This window comes from Convolutriloba macropyga, chromosome 11, assembly GCF_964194025.1.
Source record: "Convolutriloba macropyga chromosome 11, txConMacr16.3, whole genome shotgun sequence".
In the NCBI taxonomy this organism is placed as follows: Eukaryota; Metazoa; Xenacoelomorpha; order Acoela; family Convolutidae; genus Convolutriloba; species Convolutriloba macropyga.
This window is the reverse complement of record NC_134478.1, coordinates 44,119,770-44,142,962: the sequence shown is the minus strand read 5'-3', so window position 1 is coordinate 44,142,962 and position 23,193 is coordinate 44,119,770. Positions and strand designations below refer to the sequence as shown.

At 37.8% G+C, this 23,193-nt stretch overlaps 1 protein-coding gene across 1 annotated transcript; it reads right to left on the bottom strand.

Annotated features, from left to right (window-relative positions):
• On the bottom strand, positions 1-22,664 carry LOC142349933 (26S proteasome regulatory subunit 8). Its single transcript, XM_075401789.1, has 5 exons — positions 22,454-22,664; positions 21,754-21,956; positions 17,413-17,537; positions 17,086-17,272; positions 1-890 (listed from the first exon to the last, which is right to left on the bottom strand). The coding sequence occupies exons 1-5, from the start codon at positions 22,618-22,620 to the stop codon at positions 247-249; spliced, it is 1,326 nt and encodes a 441-aa protein (XP_075257904.1). The 5' UTR covers positions 22,621-22,664; the 3' UTR covers positions 1-246.
• Between the last annotated feature and the right edge of the window lie 529 nt (positions 22,665-23,193).

Genomic DNA, 23,193 nt, shown 5'->3' with positions numbered 1-23,193 from the left:
CAAACTGAGAAAGTTTATTGTGAACCATCTAAAGCAAAAATTAGGCGCGATAAGACAAAGACAATAGGGCAGAAACGTTTCGATCACTAAACACCGTTTTACACAAGTTAATTTTTAAAGCAACCCAATTTTCGATATGATCGAAAAGCTTTGCCCACAAAATAACATCAATATACTCACGTTCTCATATAATACATTTTACACAACAATATTCTAGCATCATTTCCATTCAGAGTCCATAAAAAATTATTTCCACAATTTCTTAACAGACACATTTTTGTCACTATCTTTCTGCATAATTTTAGCAACTGCCAAATCAAAATCTTCTTGAGTCACGTGCACTCTTCTTTCTCTTAAAGCGTACATTCCTGCTTCAGTACAGACACCTTTCACTTCGGCGCCAGTTGCACCAGGCATTGCAGTTGCAATTTTCCTTAAATTAATTCCTCGTGTTAAATTCATTTTCCTTGAATGAATCTTCAAAATATCAAGTCTTGCAAACTCATTCGGTGCTGGGAACTCAATTTTCCTGTCAATACGCCCTGGGCGAAGCAATGCTGGATCCAAAATATCGATTCGATTTGTTGCCATAATAACTTTGATATTCTGCTTTGGCTCGAATCCATCTAGCTGGTTGAGAAGTTCCAACATGGTTCGCTGTACCTCGCTGTCACCACCGCCTCCCGACTCGATTCTAGTGGATCCGATGGAATCAATCTCATCCATAAAAATGATACTGGGAGCGTGTTCCCTTGCCAAGACGAACAACTCTCGAACCATTCTGGAACCCTCGCCGATGAACTTCTGGACCAACTCTGACCCTGATACTCGGATGAAAGTACAGTCGGTATGGTGCGCGACAGCCCTCGCCAGTAGAGTTTTGCCAGTGCCTAAACAATACAGAGCACTTTCTAACTACCAATAAATTCAATACCATTAAACAGCAGACAGCACTTTTAAGCAAAAACTAAATATCCATTTAAACCTTTAACAGAGTGCATTTATTAAGTACTTATGGATTATCTATTAAGCACTTGATAAATAAGACTTGATTGAACAAATTGAGCGACTAGAAATAGCATGGCTTCAATTTTGACACCAGAAGAAGTTTTGTTCATAAGTTTTCAAACATACCCGGCAGATTGCCGGAAAATAGCCGCCGTTGATTCCAATAAGCATGATTGGGACTGGAAGAATAGAAGATATTAAAAAAAATTTTGTACAAGAACATTTTTTAAGTCCAATTTATTTTGATGACATTTCGTAGTTGAACATACATCTGTTTCCTAGAGAGAGGCTACAGGGGCTACTATCAATACCAATAAGCATTAGAGATGGTAACTAAGACTTAGAGGAACGACGTTCAAATAGCGGGCATCTAAAATTGCGCTTTATGGGTTTATCCCGTTCCTATTTCTAACTTCAATTTTTTATACTGACTCTGTTCATTTTGAATTGCTTTGCGGAGCAACTGATGTTCAAAATCACTTTTAGCAGAATGAGAGAAGAGAGAAACTAGCCTAGAGAAGTCAAAAAGATTTCACGCAAAATGTTGAAAAAGCGGCAAAATGAGGTAAAGGGAAACATTTTTTTTGTTCGACGAAGTAAAAAACATAGGACAAGTCCTGACGTACAATTCAAAGAAATTTCTTTGACTAAACAGAAAATCAGACCTAGAACGGACTATGAGTGAATTGGGAAAAAAATTTCTTAAAAAATCGGATCGAAAAAAAAAGTACAAATTAAAGTGAGATTGCCTCATGTGAACAAAAAACCACTAGCGAGAAAGCGATTTTTGTTCAAACACCGTTTTCTCACTCTACTTTAAATTTGGAGCAAAAAACTCACACCGCAAAACCACTCGCTTTTACGCTCTACTTACTGTTTCGTTGTGACCAAAATAACTACTCCAATTTGACTTCAAAAATCATGAAAATGTGTGAACAGATCTTAAAAAAAAACATAGCCGGAAGAATTCCGGAAACGACTCGAAGGAAAAATTGCCCATACTTATGACTAAACAACTAGAACAACTATTGTGAACCCTAGACCTCCACAAATGCCATAAAAAAGGCATTCAAAAACAAATTGAACAAAAAAACTATAAAAACTTAATGAGTTTTTTTAAATAGTACAAGGAAACATCAAGCCGAACAAGGTTCCTTTGCAATTAGAGCAAAGAAAAGCTCGCAGAACAATGGGCAACTCATAATAGGGCAAGAAACACCTATTAAGATTGTAAAGAAAAATTGCAAAAAAAAACATCGCTGGCAGATTGCCAGAAAATAGCCGCAATAGATTCGTAGATCGCAATCTAAAAAAAACAGTAAAAAAGACAGATCAAAAATTCGTCTTTTCATTGAAGGCTGATCTGTTATATTTTGATTAAAAATCTGTATAAGTTATTGCTGCCTCTATTAGCTGATCTCAAATAACCTTCATTTAGAGTGACACACACCCATTTGAACTTATCTCTTTGAATTAAAGTAAATAAAAGTCAAATTGAGGAAGTCATTTTTGAGAGTGAGGTAAGTCAAGTGTGACCAAAAATTTAATCACGCGCATGAACAAAAAAACTCGCTCCACTAAGAGCGAAAAATGACGTCACACAAGCAATTCAGTTGAAATTGCATGAACGAATGAACAAAAAGTGGCTGTGACGTCATATGGTCGTAACAAAAATCATGACGACGAAATAAAAAAAACGAGAGAAGGCCAATAATAGCCCAAGCTATCGCTGTGCGGCTATTAATAAGAAAAATGGTTTAAAATTTCTCAATTTCTCTGTCATTTTTCCTAAAAAAAAATTTATACCAACAAAACTTTAATCAATTGGTATCTGAAAATTCCTCAAGTAAAAAAATTTTATTCAAAACCCACCGAAAGCAGTAAAACAAAAAAACAGGTTAAATTTCGTGTAAAAATCAGCAAAACTGATCAAAAACCTCCAAATTAGCATTAAAATCAAATTATCTACTTGAAACTTTCAATTCCTAACAAAACAAGCCTGAAACTAATTATCATGTGCTCAAATAATTAGTATTCGCTAGTGGTTGTTCATTTTGGTTGAAAGCAATTCTAGTTGATCAAATTGATTTGTTTACTCGAGTAAACTCTTTCAAATAACAACTTTTCTGGCAAGAACGAATACGTTGCTGAATTAACGATGGTTGTTCACAGCATTACAGCTTTAACAATTTAGCGAACGAAAATTGTGCTGAGCACCTATTACAATTTAACGATTTTTCTGTTATTATTCACTATTGGATAGCTTTAGCGGTTTGGATCTTCGAATGGGTGAGTCGACAATCTTTTTCGACAACTGAAGATCTCCTCTGGTAAAAACTTTATTACAGTAATACAACTGTTTATTAGCGAGCAACTATTTTGTCTGTTACAATTTTAATATCTTGTTATTTACATTCAAATATAGGCAAATATTAAACAGATTTTTCCAAAGTTGATTGGAATTCAGTAGTAAAGTTCAATTATGTAATAATGTGAACAAAATGATGGCATAATAAGAGTTAGTTAAATAACAGTAAAAGGTCAACGTTTGAACTTGGGTTTGAGCTACGTCATACTCCCCTCCTCAGGGAGACTTCCGGGCTCGAAAAACTTCGATATCCATCATTCAGCGACGAAGCTCAAATCCGTAAAAGAGTAGAAGTTTGCCACAGTTCCATACCAGTTAGAAAGAATACATGCGAGTAGAAAAGAATGAATGATCGTACAACAATAGTACCATATGATAAGATCAGAAGAAATTGCTCCAATCCAACCGAATAATAGTTAATGAAAGAGTGATCTGTCGCAGTATAGGAGGAACTATTGGTCTGCTGCAAGGGTACTCCAATTCTTCTTCAGTTTGGTAGTGCACATTATACTTTACAATACAACTGCACTAATTCAGAGATCAGTTTCAATGCGCTGAGAACAAGTTTGTAAGAGACATGGGTCTGAATTTGATTCTACGGTTTTGTTCAACGTAGATAATGATGTGCGTGAGCGAGATTTACTTCTCGGTCTAGTGGCTTCAGTCAGAATGTGATAGTTGTCTTTCCATTTTTGTGGAATGGCATCAGCAGCAATGTTGTCCTTCACACTAATGACTGGTTTGACACCAATGTCGTCATTTTTTGATTTGAGGAATGATGGAACAAATTTACGAATGATCTTAAATCTGTGATAAAGATAGAGAAACAAAATGTGTAAAATGATGTTCCCAATGAAAACAATAACTGTAAGCGACAAAGACAATTTTAATGGGACGTATTCTTTGAATTCAGACACAAGTGTAGGCTTTAACGTTCTCATATCAGCAGTGATTGGTCTCGCAATCTGAACCAAGTCATCACTTGACTTTATTTTTGGGCTTCGAATCAGCTCTGCTCTCACTTTTCTCAGAAGCTCTACTCCCGCTGTTGTTCGAGACTCGAAGTAGGGCATCTGATCGATTTGTGGAATTTCGCTCATCAAATGCTCCAAGGGGTCTGGTAGCTTAACTTCGATAAGTTTCGCTTCAACTCGGTCGCAGCTCTCGAGATCGGATCGAATCTTCAAATTTTCTCCAACAATTATTTGATAGTTGCATTCGACTGTTATAATGCATATCTTGCATCCCGGAATTATTCTGTTCCATGACTTATGTACAGAATCAAGACTGTACTCACGCATTTCATAAGAATCTGAAGCCGAAGTGATTAGCCAAATGCCGTATCCTAAATTGGCAGCATTCGCTTGCGTAGGAAGGTAAAATACTTCAGTGTCGCAAGTCTCCGCTGCTTTTAGGGTCGAACTAACGAAGAGGGTTGCCAGGCAAGAAGGATGATTCGTTTGGGTAGCGATAGTCTCATGGCATATTCGGTATCTAGCTGATCCTAGACATGCCTCAAACTGATCTTTTGAAAGTGTTACCGATTCCATTTGATCCTCTGATATGGCAAGATAGGGCGCTTCTATGACCCATCGGATTGCCATACGAGGTTCTGGCTGTGGCATCGGAACTATTTGCACCTGGTACGTAGAAAAAACAGTTTGTCGCGAAGCCAACGGAATGGCAAGTGTAAGAACTAGTCCTTCATCCAAAGTCACGACATCTCGAAGAAGTTTTGCGTCATAATATGATAATAAATCTGTTGGGGGTATGGCTAACGACAATCTGCTACCACTTAAAGACTGGTCAGCAGCGACAGATTTCAGTATAGCAAGTAGAGATTCCTTGGGTACCAAGGACATTGGTAAATGTTGTTGTAGTAAAGTTGTGATGGCATTTAGGACATTCATGCGATACGTGTAGAGAGCTGTTCTATAGCTTTTGACGTCCGTATAGAGCATTGAGAGAAGAGAAGCTGCTGTGTCGAAGTTGAAATTGAGCTGTTGGTTCGAGAACAGCATTTGGGTGCAGTCTCGTAGAATGTGGAAGTTGCCCTCGAAAACTTTAAATTGCTCCTCGATGATAGCCCAATTCTTATTCTGTGTCTCTATCATCTGGTTTTGTGTCTCTCTAATCTCTTTCAATTCATTCCCAACTAAGAAAAACTTTTCATCAGTTGCAGTTTTTATCTGCATTACGTAGTCCGTCAGTGATGAAGTGAAACTGTATAGTCGATCAATATTAGCTGCATTCTCTTTAGCTCTGTCTTGGCATGATCCAAAAATGCCAGAGAGACCGCATCCGCCTCCATTTCCCATGAGGACACCAGAACCAAAGAGCCCTATTCCAGCCATAGCAGCGACTGCGACATGTGCTCCTCGTTTAACTCGGTTGTTTGTTCCTCTGATTTCATCACTGTTTTGGAGAAAGGTTGAAGTTTCGTTTCGAATGAGTTGAACATCCAGACTCGACTTATTGACTTCTTTCTCTATCTTTGACATGATCCAATTAACATTGAAAGATGAGGCATTTCCATTAAAACTAGATGAGAAATCAAGTGGGCAGTGGATAGATGGTAATTTCCACATGTCATTTAGGCGTTTGAGTAATGTATTCAACTCTGGTTTTAAGGAAAAGTTGTACGATGGAAATGGAACCATGAATTGAACTGGTACGAACTTTTCAGCCAGCAGAATTTTCGTTTCTTCGTTGAAAATTATTCCTTTTTCGAGTACATCATCAAAGTTGCGCTCTTCCGCTGTTTGAGCGGTACCAATACAGAATAAGATGAAATTAAGCATTATAGTGGCAAACTTCATCTTTCTAAACATGAGAATAATGATGAGTTTGTTTCAGGAATGGAGTTTTATGGCAACTGTTACAGGTTTTAGTATGAGAACAAATATACGCATGTTTGTAAAACATTATTTTCAGTAAACAGTACCGCCTGTGGCATTAGGTGTAGGAACTTTTAGGTGAGAGTCATGTATATTTGTAGTATAACAAATTCAGTTTAAATCCGTATCGCCGACTGTGGCGTTAGGTGTAAAAAACTACTTTGTTAGTTTGCTCCTTAATTTTGACAGTTCACAACTCGGTGCTCGGTTGTGAGTGGTGGAGGGACGTTACTTTTAATTGTGATAGTGTAATTGTTTTCTATTTTGCTTTTTATCAGGTGATAGTACAATAACTTGCTTCTTATGCTCAATTGTTGCAAAATTATGTGTGAGCCTCAATGCGTCGTAGTTTTTTGCCAAGGTTTCGGTTTCCAAAGTGTCAAAAAGGTGAAAATCTATTTCAGAGACGAAACGGATAGAACCCTTATGTTGAGAAGTAAAAACTTTATCAAAAATGGCAATAAGTTAGGAAAGGAGGCTGCCTTGACTTCGCAAGTGGACCGCGATTGTTGGGCGAAGCGATTCAAGCGCTCTTATTTAAACAGTGAAGGCGAGTTACAGAGTGGTGGGAAAAAAGTTGCAACCGTTAAGAGCGTTGCGGAAGTGCTCGATGTTGCACATGTGAAGAACGGCATTCACCATGACCAGATAAAACCAATGGTGACCGCCTTAACAGCGGCAGGTCTATTTCTTCCACCTTACACCGGAGGCCTTGAACAAGCAGTAAAAGAGTAAGTTTGTTGTGCTCCCTTGCTTTTTAGTGGCAACTAGGTTAGGCGATTACTAAAATGCGGTGTCTGATGTTTGTAGATATAAACGATCTTGTCCAACTTGTTACAAGAATAATCATCGATACGATAAGTTCCTTGTGACGCATTTGAGTACACGACGGCGACAAGACCTTTGTACCGCACTAGATTTAGAATGGACGGCAAATCCTAGCGGGCACACAACGGATCCCGTTGTGCTTGGAACGCCGGATCTAGGTGTAAAGACAACAAAACTGGCCGATGAGTACGGCCTATGTATGTTTGCCAGTGTTTACTATTTGCTAACTGGGGAGATATCAAGTAAGAACAGTCTCTCAGCTATTGTTTGACATCTTTGTGTGTTCCTATCGATCTCTTTTGTTTTTTGTTCTTAGAAACGAACGGTAAAGAAATGAAGAAAGCGAAGTGCTTTCGCTTGCGCCAAGCAAGTGGGCACAAAGTCATGCAAAATTTCAAGGCTTTCGAAGAATTGTGCCTTCATTGGCTTGATTATCAGATCAATCCGTTCGAAATTCACGATTCAATGAACGGCACGGGACCTGTGGGAGACCACTGGGTAATTGTTTAACTCAAACTTTCACAAAATTGCTTGGTCTAGTTTTTTATCTTGGTCTCATTTAGTATTTGGCGTTGGCATATCTGATGGATGTAGACATCTGCGTCTACTTCGACTATGGCAGCGATGATTCGGTCTGGGTCAGATACCATCATAGTCTAGATTCACAGAACAACCACTCAGCCTTGCTTCTAGTGAACAAGCACATACCAGGGAGAGGGTATTACTGCGAACCTTTAATTGATGTGCCAAATGCCGAGTTAGTAAAAAATTCATCTTTTTCCATCTTTTTTTTTGAAAATCAACGTTTTTTTTTCATCTCTTTTTTTGTTTTTAGCGTTGACAATGAGTTCGATTCTCGCCTAGTAAATGGCGAAATAGGTCCTCGAGCTGCAAAAAGGCTGCGGACCGATAAAGACTAAAAACTGGTTTAAACTTTACAGAACTCATAAAAATTTCATTGTTGGCATTCATTTATTTCCAAGCAATTGAGTAAAGAAATGTTTGAAACTCATTGGAAATTTGCGGTTACTGTAGTGTTTGACCGTAGTTATGAAATCTGATATTAATTATTTCAAATATTGTCTTTTTTTGAAAAAAATTGTTATTTTTGTCATTTTCATGCAAAATCCGCCGTCTGGGGTAGGTTTGGAAAAAAAATGTTAAAAGTTTGCAAAAAGAGCATTGCCAATAAGTCAGAGATGACCAGAAAGGATGTTTGTCCCCCCCTTTTAGGGGTCTGGAACCAATTTTTGAAATAGAAAATTGACATTTTTGATTTTTTTTCAAGTTTGGTTACCTTAATTTTTTCGAAGTTTCTTGAAGTAAGAAAACAAGACGTCCATATGAAAAGTGCACCAATCGAAGCAACGAATGTGTTGCACTGATTCGCACTTTCTTTTTCTACTGGAAAACTTTTTTTTTAATGAAAATGCGTAATTCAATTTGTAAGGAAGCCAATTTTTGCAAAATAATTTTGCAAACATGAGGCCAATGCAGTCCTGCAGAATAGTCAGATTGCTGTATAGCAAGTTTTTTGATATTTTTGTCTTTTATCTGATATTTCAAAGTAGATAAACATGCTGCTAGAGATGGGTAACTTGTTCGTTCGGATGCTGAATTTTTGGTTATCAAATTGAACACAGTCCGGTTTTTGATGTTGTCAAAAACAAAAATAACAGATCCTATTGAACACTGACTTGTTAGGTGATATAGGTTGATGTGGTTTAAATTAATATTCATTTGCTTTAACTTGTCTAATAAATTATCAATAGATGTAGTTTGGACTACAGTGTCATCAAATTGTTCAATAGTTGATTTGTGATAAAAAACTCTCAGATGACTTGCTTGTATATTACTAATATTACTGGAATTGGTTTGTTCTGTGGCTTTTCTGATTCTAGATCTGCAACCAACAGCTAGTTTTGCTATTGGTGAAACTTCCTTTGATGACGTTGTTCTAGGAGTTGAAGTACTGGGTCCAGGTGCTTCAGTTTCACCTAATTGTTGATTTTTCACTTCTTTGCTTCTTTTGATGTCAAGTTTTGTCGCTCTTGATTCAGCTGCATCAGGATTTTTGACTAGACGTTCCATGTTTTTCTATACGACTGCTTAATATTACTTTGTTTTTCCGACTTTTTTAAATGCGAATGTGGAATCAACATCTTCCCGTCTATTGTACGAATCATGTGCGGGTGATCTTTACAAGCAGGTGGTGGAGAACGTGTTCCTTTTTTGAATTGTACTTTTCGTGATTGAGTCTTTAATTGTCTTTCTTTGTCTTAAAATAAATTGCGTCCTGCTTCACACTTAATTGTTATTGGTGTTTCTGTTTGCTCGTACTCATCGGACTGTGACTCCTCTTGCGTATTGTCGGGCTCTGTCGTGGTTTGCTGTGGCTCTCTGTCTGCGTTTTGGCCGTTGAACTGTTCAAATTGTTCAGTTTCACTTTCATTATTTAGTTCTGGGAAAAATGGAAGTTCAGCAAAGTTGTCTACGACTTCGTCATTTTCTTCTATTGGAATGTTGGCCATCTGCTCTCCTTGTAGGTTGCCCGCGTCTTCTGCCGGTTGAAAAGGCTGAGCAGGGACATGGGGAACTATTGGAGCTACAGCAGGTGCAGGCAGTGCTCCTGCTGCGGCTATTGGGAAAGAGAGTGTGACTGTTGCAGGTTGTTGCTCTGTTTGATCTTCTTGATTTTCTTGTGGCACGTCGTCAATAAAGTGGTGTTCAAGCACTTTTGGAATTTGTTCATCAAACAATTCTGGTTCTTGTCTGTTTTTCCCAAAAGAGGATCAGGAACGAATTTGTCCGGATCAATGTCATCAAGATCTGATGGCTTCACGTTTGGTGTATAGGGTCTAAGTCTTATACGGTGTACACATTGAGTGAACAAAGTGCCAACCTTCCGAATCAGGTAGTTTGAATTTGTGAGTACTCTCTCAATTCGATACAACGGCAGCCAAACAGTCATTGATTTATATCCAAAGTCAGATTGATTCATGAGCTTTGGGTTAAGTAGCAGACAAAACGAATTAAGTGCTAGAGGGCTTGAAAGTGCTTTTTCGTCATAGTATGTTCGATACTTGTGATAAGCGTGTATTAATTTTGACTTATTCTCGGAGAATTTTTGCTGCATAGCATCTTGCAATTGGATAACAAAGTCAGATTTTGGATCAAGATTTTTCAAATTTTTATTGTTGAACCTCACATCCAAGGGTTTAATCGGTGCACGACCGTGAAAAATTGATGTGGGTGTGCAACCTATTGACGAATAATATGAGGTATTATGAATGTAGGTTGCTAGAGGCACATATTTGTGCCAGTTGGACCATTGTTCATTCGTATTGAGTTTAAGAATTCTTTTCAGCGCTCCGTGTGCTCTCTCAACAACACCTACAGATTGCGCGTGCTTAAGTGTGGCGTGTTTAAGCTTTACTTCAAGCAATTGTGCTAACTCGTGCATTAGATCGGATACGAAACTACTGCCTAAGTCTGACAAAATTGTATGTGGTATATAACTGTGTTGGAAAAATATTGATGTGAGCTCTTGTGCTACTCTTTGTGCGCTTACATTGGTGAGTGGTACAGCAAAAAGGTATTTCGAAAAAACATCAATACCAGTCAAAGCATACTTATAAACAGTTCCACGAAGTGGACCGACTAGGTCGATTTGAAGCATGTCCCCGGGAAAGGACTGTAGTGATGATAAGGGTTGCAAAAATGTTTTTAGCGCTTTATTGGAAATGAGTTTTGTCTGTATACGTGTTAAGCAATTTTTGACAGCATTTGAAGATATTCTGTAAATCCAGGAAAATAAAATCTTTTTTGAATTCAAAGGCAGTTCTAACTACTCCTATGTGTCCAGCAATTTTCGAATTATGCAATCTATAGATTACCTCTTTCCAAAGGTGTTTAGGCAGGCAGTACTGGTTGTACAGAACTTTGCCAGTGTCATCAAAAAACTGTCGATACAGAACATCATTTTCAATTGTTAGTCTATTGAATTGCTTAGCGTATTTTTTGAGTGCGAATGATGCGTACTTGATATCCTCAACAGTGTTATTTTGTTTCCAAAAGATAACACGCTTGATAACTTCATCTAATGACTGCTCATGTTTAAGGTCGATAGGATTCAAGCGTTCAGTCAAGTCGTGCAAAAAATCGGCAGGGTCATGCATCAAAACTGCATTGAGTTCTGGAATTTTTGGTTTCAAACGAATGAAAGTTTGTATTTCATCGTCGTCGGTTTTTGAACTTTGCTCCTCAATTTGTCTTAATATTCCATCTGGTATTCCAGATTGCTTCAACTTATCAAGCATTTCAATGCTGACGTTTGCTTTTTGTTCAAGTAAACACTCGATATTTGCCAATGAACTGAGTGATACGTCAGCTGTTTTGGCTGTTGATTCAATTTCTATCTCTCTAATTGGCATTCTATCCGTCAACTTTAGTTTGATTGTTTGCGATGGGTCAGTTTGCGACCTCGAAAGGAAATCGGCAGCGTAATTTGCACTGCCAGGAATGTGAGCGATAACAAGGTTGTATGACAAAACACGGTCAAGAAAATTCCATAGCGACGGTGGAATACTTTTTGCTTGGAAAAATTGGGTTAAACTTTTGTTGTCAGTAAGGACCATTACAGCTTTTTCCGTAACCCAAAGATAATGAGAAAAATGCTCAAGGGCAAAATAAAGTGCAAGAAATTCCTTATAGTAGACTGAGAATTTAAGCTGAGCGTTATTAAACAGTTTTGAACCAAACGCCACTGGCGCATAAGTTTTTCTGTTCTCATTTTTGTTGTTTTTAACATAATCCTCAATCATCAGTACAAAACCGGTGCCAAAATAACTGGCATCGCAGAGTAGAACATACTGCAATCCTGGTTTAGCTAATCTTAACGTTAAATCGGTTGCTTTTACAAGATCGGCTTTGACTATTTCAAGATGTTTTTCGTGTTCCTCTGTTAAGACAGGTTCAATATCCTTTCTCAGTAGCTTGTAGAAGGGCATGAGTTTATCTCCCAAGTTGGGTATAAAATCACGCCAAAACTGCACAAAACCAACTAAACGCTTTACCTGTTTTGGTGTTCGGGGTAACTTGATTGTTTTGAGAAACTTTTCGATTCTTTTTGATTCTGGTTGTATACCTTCTGGTGTTATAATTTTTCCAAGAAACTTGACTTTTTGCGTGGCAAATGTACATTTATTTGGTGAAAGTTTAAGACCTGATGTTCTTATGCATTCAAATATTTTTCTGAGACTTGGAATCAACTCATCAAAATTTTTTACTGCGCTTCCTATGTCATCCATATACTGAGTGCAGATGTTTGCTGCAAGACAAGAATCTAAATAGTGCCTGATAAATGAACTGAATCCTGTTACGGACTTGCTTAGACCTTGTGCTAAACACTTGTATGCATAGGTGCGAGAGGAAAAATTAAAGGCTAAAAGTTGGACTGAAAGATCATCCGCCATTTGAACACAGTGGTATGCCTGCGAACAATCAAGTTTTGTAAATAAGGATTTTCCTGCAAACTGATTTGAAGCATCGCTCATGTTTGAGATTGGAAAATTACTATTGATATAGTCATTTCTTAACAGATGATTGATACGCCTAAAGTCAATAAGAATTCTCAGTTTGCCAGAATCTTTGCGTTGCGCAAATATTGGACTACTGTACTTTGAATGTGATAAGGTCGTGATCAAATTATAGTAGTGCATCAATGCAAGTTCTACTGTGAGCTCATCTCTCAGGTGTATTGGCGTTTGTGGACTTTGAACATAAACAGGAAGGTTATGCTCAGGTGTGAGTTTGATCTTTAACTCTGTGTTATAACCTACATCGAAACGGTGTTTAGCAAATATATCAGAAAATTCCACTAGTAACTTTTCTACCTGACATTTTTGCTCAAAGGTTAAAACAGAATTTTGCCAACCGAACTTTTCAAGAAAAAGGTCACGATCTTTTGCGTTATTCTTGGGGTCAATTTTTTCAAGATTTTGAAAGTGCAGAATTTGATCATAAATATCACGCTGCAAAGGAGACAATTTGCTGGGATTGTCACAGGTTTCAGGGGTCGGAAACCAAAGTTTTTCATATTCTGGTTTTGGTCTGGTTTGGTTCAGAGGCTGAAAGTTTTTTGTTTGAACAAGTTGATTAATTTCAGCTTCCAAGTTTTCGTGGCTTTTCATTTTTGCCAAAGCAATAAGCTGGGGGTCTACATTAACGAGCCTTTCTGTTTGTTTTTCATTCAAAATTTCAAAAAAGGCGACTTTTGAATCAACACATAGGGTTATTTTGTGGTCAGTAATATTAAGTGCTGAAATGAAAACTCTACTTTTTTCATCTAATGTGCTCAAGGATGATGTTAGAGCTATTTCCGTTTCGTTTTCAAACTGAGTGCAAGGTATTATTACTCCACTGCAATTTTCTAAATTAGGAAAGCTCTTGTCGAGATAACATTCAAGCAATTGATGTGAGTTGGGCTGTAGTTCGTGTTTTTTACTCAGTAATAGGGGAATTTTCTTCAATTTTTTAGATGTTTGCCTCTTTTTATCTTTTGGCTTTATTTCATTAAGTTGTATTGTCATTTCAGGTAATTTCAATAAATTATAAGCGGGACTAATGTCGATAAAATTTTTCTTGAAGAAAGGGTTTCCTAAAATGACGGTATTCATTGTTGGAAGAACTAAAAAACTATCACTGAAATGATGATTGCCAATTGTGAATTTTACTTTGATTTGCTGTTTTACTACAACTGGGGCACTTGAAGCTAACTTAACAGTGTTATAAGTGGGTGATTCTACCTCAAAACAAATTTGTTTTTTCTCGAAATCATTTAATAAGGATAATGGGATAGCGTTTGAGCAAGATCTTGAGTCAATCAAAGCTCTTCGGCGAAGACTATTATCAAATTTTATTCTAACATAGGAGAGAGTTTCTCCTTCTAGAGGGATTACTGCGCAAATATTATCCTCAATCTGCATGTCTGGGTCTAGTGAAGTATTTGCATGTAAAGATGGCATTGATGAGCTGGTATCTAATGGAACTTGTGGCTTATCTAGTTTTTTGAAGACCGTTGGAACGGAAAATTTGTTCCACCTCTGCGTCCACGTGATCGCATTGAGCAATTAGTTGCCAAATGATTTGGATAACCGCAGATATGGCAAATGATTTGGGAATATTGAGTAACAGGAACATGTGTTTCCTCAATTGGTTGAAAAACTTGAACAACTGGTTGCTCATTACTTGCTGTTTGTTGTTCTTGGATCGGTTGAAAGTTTTGCGGCGTTGTCCCCGCGAACTGTGGAGCATTAGGAGTATATTGGAAATTATTTTGAGCAGGGAATGAGAACTGGTTGTTGAAGTTATTGAAACCTCTGTATCCTCTCGATCTGCCATAGCCTCGAAAATTTCCTCGACTTCGGTAGTTTGAGTTGTTATATGAACCTCTTTGTCCACGGTTTGAGCCTCTAAAACCATTTCCCCGAAACTGATTTCCAAAATTCTGACTTTGTGAAAATTTTTGCTCATCGAAACGTTTATTTTGCTCCTCGACTTGCTTACTTAAAGCGCTCATTCTATTTTCCATAGATTCCTGCGTTTGGCTAAGTTTTGATAAAGCATTTATCAAATTATCTGAAATTGTTGGACTCACTTCGTTAAAAGCTCCGTCAATATAGTCCTCTTTTTTGCAAAGATCGTGGATGGTCAGTTGCTTCCAAGCTAAGAGGCATAAATCCTCAACTGTTGTGTTGTCTGGTTGTTCCAACAACTTTGCTCTAAGCCAGCTAGGCATACATTTTTTGAAAAAGCGCTTCGTCTGATTTTGTCTCTCTTGTTGTGCAAAACGTAAATTCTCATCATTTCTAGCATCTACGGCATCTTGAGCCGCCTGATCCGCTCCGGGTGGATACGCCTCGGGTATGGGATCAGGATAAGCTTTCAAAGTCATATTTTGCAAGGACACAAGAAAGTTTTCTGGTGAATCAGTTTTTGGGTCGAAACGAACGTTTTCTAACTTGATTACATGCAACTCTTGCAACTGTGGGTTGCAGAAATGGTTTCTTAACGCCGTTAAACTTAGGGCTAAATCATTGCGTGTCGCTTCTGGTAAAGTCTGGAAATATCTCAGAGCTGCATCTCTCAGATGCAATTGCAAAAAGTTAGCCTGTTGGGCTCCTGCTACTGCTGCAACTGCTATAATGCTTCTTAAAAGATGCTCGAACTCTCGAAAACTTTCTTTACCTGTACCGCTGAACGGTTTTAACGCAATGTTAGGTTGTGCCATTTTATGTGCTCTAAGTTTAAATGTTTAAGCTTTGTAGTGTAGTTGAGTTGGTTGAACAGTTGTTCAACTTGCCGAGGAATTAAGAATTTTAAGTGTAGTCTCTTGGCTTGATGGCCTTAGACTTATTTAGATTTAAGATTAGAGTAAATGTAAAAGTTTCGAGCTTGACTATTTCTGATAATTATATTTCCTTTCTGTGATCAATGTTTCAAATCAGTTTTGATGATTCAAATCAACAGAATAATATCAGGAACAGATTGTGGTGTGGCGTCATTATAAAAGCACTGTATTAATTCACTGCACAAAAGGTGAAATCTAACGAACCCTTGTAGTCACTATGTTGTTGCGTCTGCCTATCAGCGTCAGCTCTGGCCACAGGGATATTGGTCACATGAAATCACAATTCCACCAAGCTGCAGTTCTCACTGTACTGATTTGAAACTGTACTGATTTGGATGGATACTGCTCGTGGTTCTGTTTTAGCCCTTCAATTCCGAAGTTGACAGTGGTGAGGATCTTCTCGAAGGTATTGGCTCACTATCCTGTCGATTGTCGTCCGTTCTGTCACCATATCATGTGCTCAAATAATTAGTATTCGCTAGTGGTTGTTCATTTTGGTTGAAAGCAATTCTAGTTGATCAAATTGATTTGTTTACTCGAGTAAACTCTTTCAAATAACAACTTTTCTGGCAAGAACGAAAACGTTGCTGAATTAACGATGGTTGTTCACAGCATTACAGCTTTAACAATTTAGCGAACGAAAATTGTGCTGAGCACCTATTACAATTTAACGATTTTTCTGTTATTATTCACTATTGGATAGCTTTAGCGGTTTGGATCTTCGAATGGGTGAGTCGACAATCTTTTTCGACAACTGAAGATCTCCTCTGGTAAAAACTTTATTACAGTAATACAACTGTTTATTAGCGAGCAACTATTTTGTCTGTTACAATTTTAATATCTTGTTATTTACATTCAAATATAGGCAAATATTAAACAGATTTTTCCAAAGTTGATTGGAATTCAGTAGTAAAGTTCAATTATGTAATAATGTGAACAAAATGATGGCATAATAAGAGTTAGTTAAATAACAGTAAAAGGTCAACGTTTGAACTTGGGTTTGAACTACGTCATACTAATACAATATCATAATCAAACCTCATAATCATCAAAAGTTGCAAAAAAACTGTCTTTAAAAGCCGCACGTGAACAAAATAATTTCGCTCGCTTGGAGAAAATTTTTTCACACATCAATTTCTCGCTCTCTCAAAAACAGCGGTATGAACAAAAACCACTCTTTTCGCTCCGCTTTTCACTTTTGTTCAGCACCAAAATCACTCCAAATTTTTGACGCGTTTCTTTTCCCGCTTCAAAAATCACTCCAATAAAATTGATTAAAAAAAGACTTCTCCAATACTCCTCTCCGAGTCGTAAAAAGACAGCGCTCCAATACAATTCAAATTTTTTGAATTGTAAAAAAAATAGGAGCGCTATAATAGCCGGCTGAGAAGATGAGGGCGGCAATTAAACAAAGAGCTCAAAAATCTACAAATTTACTCGGCAGGCTCTTCCTAACGAAAATAACCTGGCATGGAGACTGACGCGCCAGTTTAAAAGGCAAGACAGTTCAAAAAAGGAAAATCGTATTTTAAAAAAAATCATTTCAATTCGGGACATGCACACTTGAGTCATACCTGGTGGACCGTAGAGGAGGACTCCTTTAGGTTGCGCAATTCCGAGTGCCTCGAACAGCTCGGGATGTTTGACAGGGAGTTCAATGACTTCCTTGATCTCTTTGATCTGTTTGTCCAATCCTCCCACCATGTCATACGTAGAGTCAGGTACTTTCTCAACCATCATCAAACTCACCAATGGGTCAACCTGGGAAAGAGAAATTAATGGTTGAAGGAGAATTCACACACAGCAGGATAAAGCGGCTATAGGATTAGGCGGCTGTAATTGTAATTCATGGGACAGATTGTATTTTTTGAACTATTTTGCCATCTCGGTACTTATTTTACCTTATTTGGTAGAATTTTGTGTAGAGTGTATGAGTCACTCTTGAGTGCCACCCGACTGTTAGCAGTCACTGCACTCATCTCTATGCTCTTGTCAAGGTCAACCACAAACTTGCCCTCGGGGTGCACTAAATAATATGTAAGTTTAACTGTCATATTTCTTCTGCATTGCACATACAAGCATAAACCGACTAATGTCGGAAGAATTGCTCTCGAACGACAGGCGGGTAGAAAATGATTCGAACCATTGAACTCCCGATCCCTAACCAAACGCACTGCCCACCGCGCTATCATACACTTCTTTTCATTTGCTGCAACCAAATTTTATCAGCAACAAGCTTTACTTCGGAGTGAGAAAAATAGAGATCACTCAAAAAATGAAGAACGAAAGCGTGAAGAAGTCACTTGAGAAGTCAAAGAATGTCATAGAAGAAAAGCACAAAATGGTCAAGCGAAAAATTTGCATAAAAAGAGCAACACGTTTACAATAATTGCTCTGAACTTCGTTCAAGCGCAATTAATCAAGATCTCGAGGTTATAAGTACTTTTCAAAGATCCCCTAGTTAAAGACCACTATAATCTCGAAGCCCAACAGTTAACTTTACCATAACATAACCAGCAGATTGTCGGACAATTTCGAATTAAAATGTCTTTCGAGAATATTATAGATCTTTATAATAATAAGTTCGTGTGACCTCCATTCAATTTCAATTACAGTTTTACCTTCACAATTTAGATTGAGTGCAGAAGGGTGAAGTAAGTCAATTGTGATTAATCACACAATTGCCATGCGTCGAGCTTGAGCCGAAGAGAAAAACAAATGACATCAAACGCAAATTCAGCAGCAGAGAGGTAGCAATAAAAGAAAGCCACTGGAAGACTCCAGAATCGACTCGATAAAAAAACTTAACTTAAAAACCAGTCAGATACTCAATCTCCTGAAGAAACAAGTTATTTCAATATACTAACAAGAAATAACTTGTTATTTTAGACTATTGAGTATCTGACTGGTTTTAAGTTTTTTTCGCAAAAATCAGCAAAGCAGAACCAGATAAAAATTTCTACTCAATTATTTAATAAGCTCCAACTCTAAAACAATTAAATTCAACGCTTGATAACATCATTTTTTTTTGAAAAAAAATACGTAGTAGCCAGTAGGCAATAAGATACATCAATAAGATGAGGGAAAAGAAAGGCGCAGCACCAAATAATCAAAAATGATTTCATTTTTTCCAATAGTCTCTAGAATGCAACGTGCAATTAATAGTTCTCCAGTGAATTTGTGGCATCGCATCCGTTTAATATATGACTACTCGCACGACGCATTACGCTGGTATATAGTTAGCAAGACAAAATCAATTAGCGGTTAAATTGAGAAAATTTTCATTTATTGCCGCAAAAAAGATTCAAATATCTCCTCCTAAATACAGCATCCATGGATCAGTTATTACAAAGTTGAACGCAAAAAAATATCCTAACAACATAAGGAAAAGTAGGCAGAAAATACATAAAAGGACAAAAATTAAAGAAATTTAATCAATTTTCCTAAACAAAAACAACTTAGACAGATAACAAACACATCACTGCCACGATATCTTACTGCAGCCAAAAAAATGCGATAAACATATGAAGAAATACAAATGTCGCCTAAGCCTAAAGTATGCGAACGGGCACAAAACGCTCAAAATTATATTTTAGCGTCGCATATACACCTTAAATGGCCACAACAGCTCCGCAATAAAATGAACACCCACTTGTTATTCTACGTCAGAGAACCATTTTTGCTGGGAAAATTTGAAAAATGCCTGGAAACTGCTGAGCAAAATATTTGATACCAAATTTTTCGCTAAGCATTTTTGAAGCTGCTTTTCTTTCTAAAATTCGCCGCCAAAAACTAATGCGTTTATTCTGGTTATGAGTTTTGTTCGACTGATCGACCTAGACGCTTGTTTTCACATTCGGCATTGTCCTTTACGTCCCGTTTCACTAACACTTCATAGTCTAAAAAACCTAAGATTGCAATAACTCCTCAAGTAAAAAAAGAACACGATGAGACTAATAATAGCCTCGCTAACGCCGCGCGGTTATTACTTAGGGGGCTAAATTGTTAGCAGAAAGGAATGGAAAAATCCCACACTTTTGAAAGTCGATAAGTCTCAACCTTCATCAAAGAAAATTGGTTTCTTTTAGGTTGCTAAAAACGTCTTTACAAGGAAACTTGCACACCATGAGTTCATTCAGCTTGAAAGTTGTTCAAGACAAACATAAATGTTGTTAATCAAGTGTAAACCCAAAAGTCAAAATGATGCTCATTACATAGGTTGTAAAAAGCATTTTTAGCAAAGTCGCTGAAACCGATCTTCACTATTAATCCACAGTTTTAATTGCAAAGGCTAAAAATTTTGCGGAACATATGACCACCAGCTCACAAAATCCTTATAGATTTATTGAAAATTCATCACTTTCAGGTGAAGAGCGTGATAACAAATAAAAAGTATTCTCGAATGATTGAAACTAATATGCCTTCATAAAACACAAATATTTCCATACGTTTCCACACAGCTGCACTAGTATAGATGTTTACATAAGCCAATTCAAATAATTCATTGAAAATTCTCACTTGCCAACTAATAAAATTCACAACCATCACCAGTTCAGAAACCGTTTTCGTATGCTACTCTTTTACATCAGACGCGTGAGCTGTGCTTATGAGCCTTGAGTCAACAATCACTTTCGCCAATTTCAATCAAGGTATATTTATAAAAAATGCGAAGTTTTTATGAACATAACAAATTAACACAGACGAATCGCTCCCATCAAACGAATGGCCTGAGGCTGACTCAGGCCGTGATGTGCTTAAAATTAGGGAAGTTAGCTTTACTGCTTGAGAGAAAGAAAAGCGAACATGGGGATCTTAAACCCTTCATACAGTGATATGATTCCTCCTGAGCAGTTTTGAGTGAGGGTATAAAACCTTTGAGAGAAAGTTACAGCGACTTATCACTTTTCTAAGCTTGGTCAAAAGGACTTGTATTAGAGGAGGAAAGGTCAAATCCGTCGAATGAAAATGCCACACAAAAAATTGCATTAAAAGCTCAACATGATCCAACCGATTGTTCCAATTTTGTACCAACGCCGGAATTATACCCTAAGTAGACTGGGTGTAGATGAGATCTTAGCAATAAGTGATCATACAATTGATAGTACTAAAGCCTTCTAAAAACAACAATTATTTCATTTGATTAACATTGGTCTATATTTATTTTCGCATTAGTGAATCGATTTTGCAGTTGAGTTGCGACTAATTTGCTGGAGCAGTAAATATCACGCAAAAATCCCAAAACCATATAAGCAAAGTAAAATCAGACAAAAACTTTTTAAAAAGAACAAGACAAGACGTTCATGAGAAATATACAACAAAGTTGACAGATTGCTAAAGACTTAGTCATAGACTTGATGTATCTCTGTTTATATCAATAAAATAAGATTGATGAGCAAAAGAATTCGGAGAGCTGGAGATAAAAAAAAGTTGAAATTTTATGAATTCTCCAAATCTTGCGATATCTGAGAGGTTGAAAATGATATCAAGATATTGCCCCGCTTTAATTGAGTGTGACGTCCTACGTTGACCGTAATCCTTCCAAACAAAGAAAGCAAAAAAATGGCGTTTAAAAATGAGAAACGTCATTTGCAATTTAAGCAGGACATGACCGACTATTGTCGGAAGAATTGCCCTCGAACGCATAATGGGAGGTCTAATATATTGCAACCCGCTTCGGTCGGGTGGGGGGGGGGGGTTAAGAAGTTTAGCGACACCAATTTCGGAGTACTTTCCATTTGACTTTTAGAAGACAACTACCGCCAATTGCGTTCAACTGTTTAAAATTCTAAATGAGAAATTTAGATCATTTAAAACGCCAAAAGTCAGGGACGTCAAAGGTCAGTGGAAAAGTCAAAAACGGCCAGGAAAAAATTTTGTTATCAAAAAGACGCACATGTTTCCCATAAATGTTTCATACTTCGTTCGAGAGAAATTAATATTATTCAGTCGGATAGACAAAACTCTAATTCTAAGCAGAGCAAAAACTGACGTCAAACACTTTTAGTGGGAAAACGGTCTTAAAAAATGTTTTGAAAAAAGCGTAAACAAAATGCCACCGTAAAACCTAGAAAGGGCGGGTCTTTCCCATAATAGCCCACCCAAATTATGGCTCCCATAATGGTATAAAGACCCGAAATGGCAAAAAAAAAGCTTCTCTCGGGTATCAATAAATTGCTTTCTATTTTCACTGAAACACCTCAGATCTGTTACATTCTTGTGCATTGGATTGAGTGCTGACAGACCTTTGACAAGGACTTTTTTCTTGTCCATCGCCTTCACAACTTCTCCCACGTGGCTTCCCTGCTCTTGTAAGAGCGACAGTTCCTCCCTCAACAGTCTCACTTTGGAGTTGAGCTGGTTCCTCTGTGCTTCCAGCCTGGCCAGATTCTTTGTCTTCTCATTCACCACCATCTCCAACTCGTCTATCTTAGCCAGGTAGTACTGCCTACAAGCACAAGTCACCACCATACAATTTACAATACTCTCCAAACAAGCATGGCTAATGGTTCTAGCTCCTGCGGCTTTTATCCCCCTTTTGATAATTCAAGGTTTCGGGGTCTTTTCTGTTGCTGCTAGGTTATACTAACCGTTCACTATTTTTTAAAGTAAGAGGAAGTGCGAAATTTTTTCCAATGATTTCTATGTAATTTCACATACTCTGCAACTTGGGGTGCAACCCTACTAGAGGAGGTTGGAGTGGGGTAGATAACGGAGAAGGGATCTTTTCCGTTTGTGCCCCCCAGCTTAGTGGGCGCATTTTATTTGCACCCCCAGACGCACGTGCTATATTTTTACATAATGATTTACTATTTAATGGCACGTGCTCTGTAACTGGGGGCGCATAACGTACTGGGAGGGGGGCACAAACGGAAAAGATCCCTGAAAAGATCTGATATTTCCTAAGGGACGCGGACAGATCATTCAGCTAGTTTCGTTCCTCACCTGATGCCATCTGTCCTCTGTTCTGCTGAAGTGTCCATAGCCTGCTCCCCTGCCGGTCCAGTGGTTGCGGGCGCCACGTGCATCTTCACATTTGCAGCCGGAGTCATAACTGCTCTCTCAAATATCACATAAATAGCTGAATTTGAACTGTCAATGCTATCTCTCATCTTTCACACAAAAAGCAATTATTAAATCGTAAACGCATTCGTTCACAATACTTATTCAAGGTTTAATGCTACGTTTTTTAGAACGTGCTTTCTTTAAGAATAATTGACAAAAACTGAAGCCGCTTCTCCAATACCCGTACTTATACGACTACAATAAGAACTTGTCATTCCAAACTTGTCCTCCTAGTTATTTTCATCGGTTCTCTCTTTTCCTCTTCTGCCCTGCACTGTTATGCTCCCAACAGACGGGCCATTACAGAGTAAATCATTTTTGTAAAAGTATGACATATGCGCTTGGGAGTTGCAATTAGCACGCACCCACTAAGCTCGGAGGCACAAGCATAAAAATATCCAACGCCTTCATTAATCCAGTACAAATCCTAGCAGAGTGCTCAGTCCCCAAAATTCCTCCCCGCTACCAATCAAAACCTTAGTCCGAATTATAACATCCCCATGCAAACGGTATTTGAAAATCGGATCCGTTTCCGTTTGTACCCCCCAGATGAGTGGGTTTATATAATTTGCAGCCACAAACGGACGCTCCATACTCTTACATAATGATTTACTATGTAA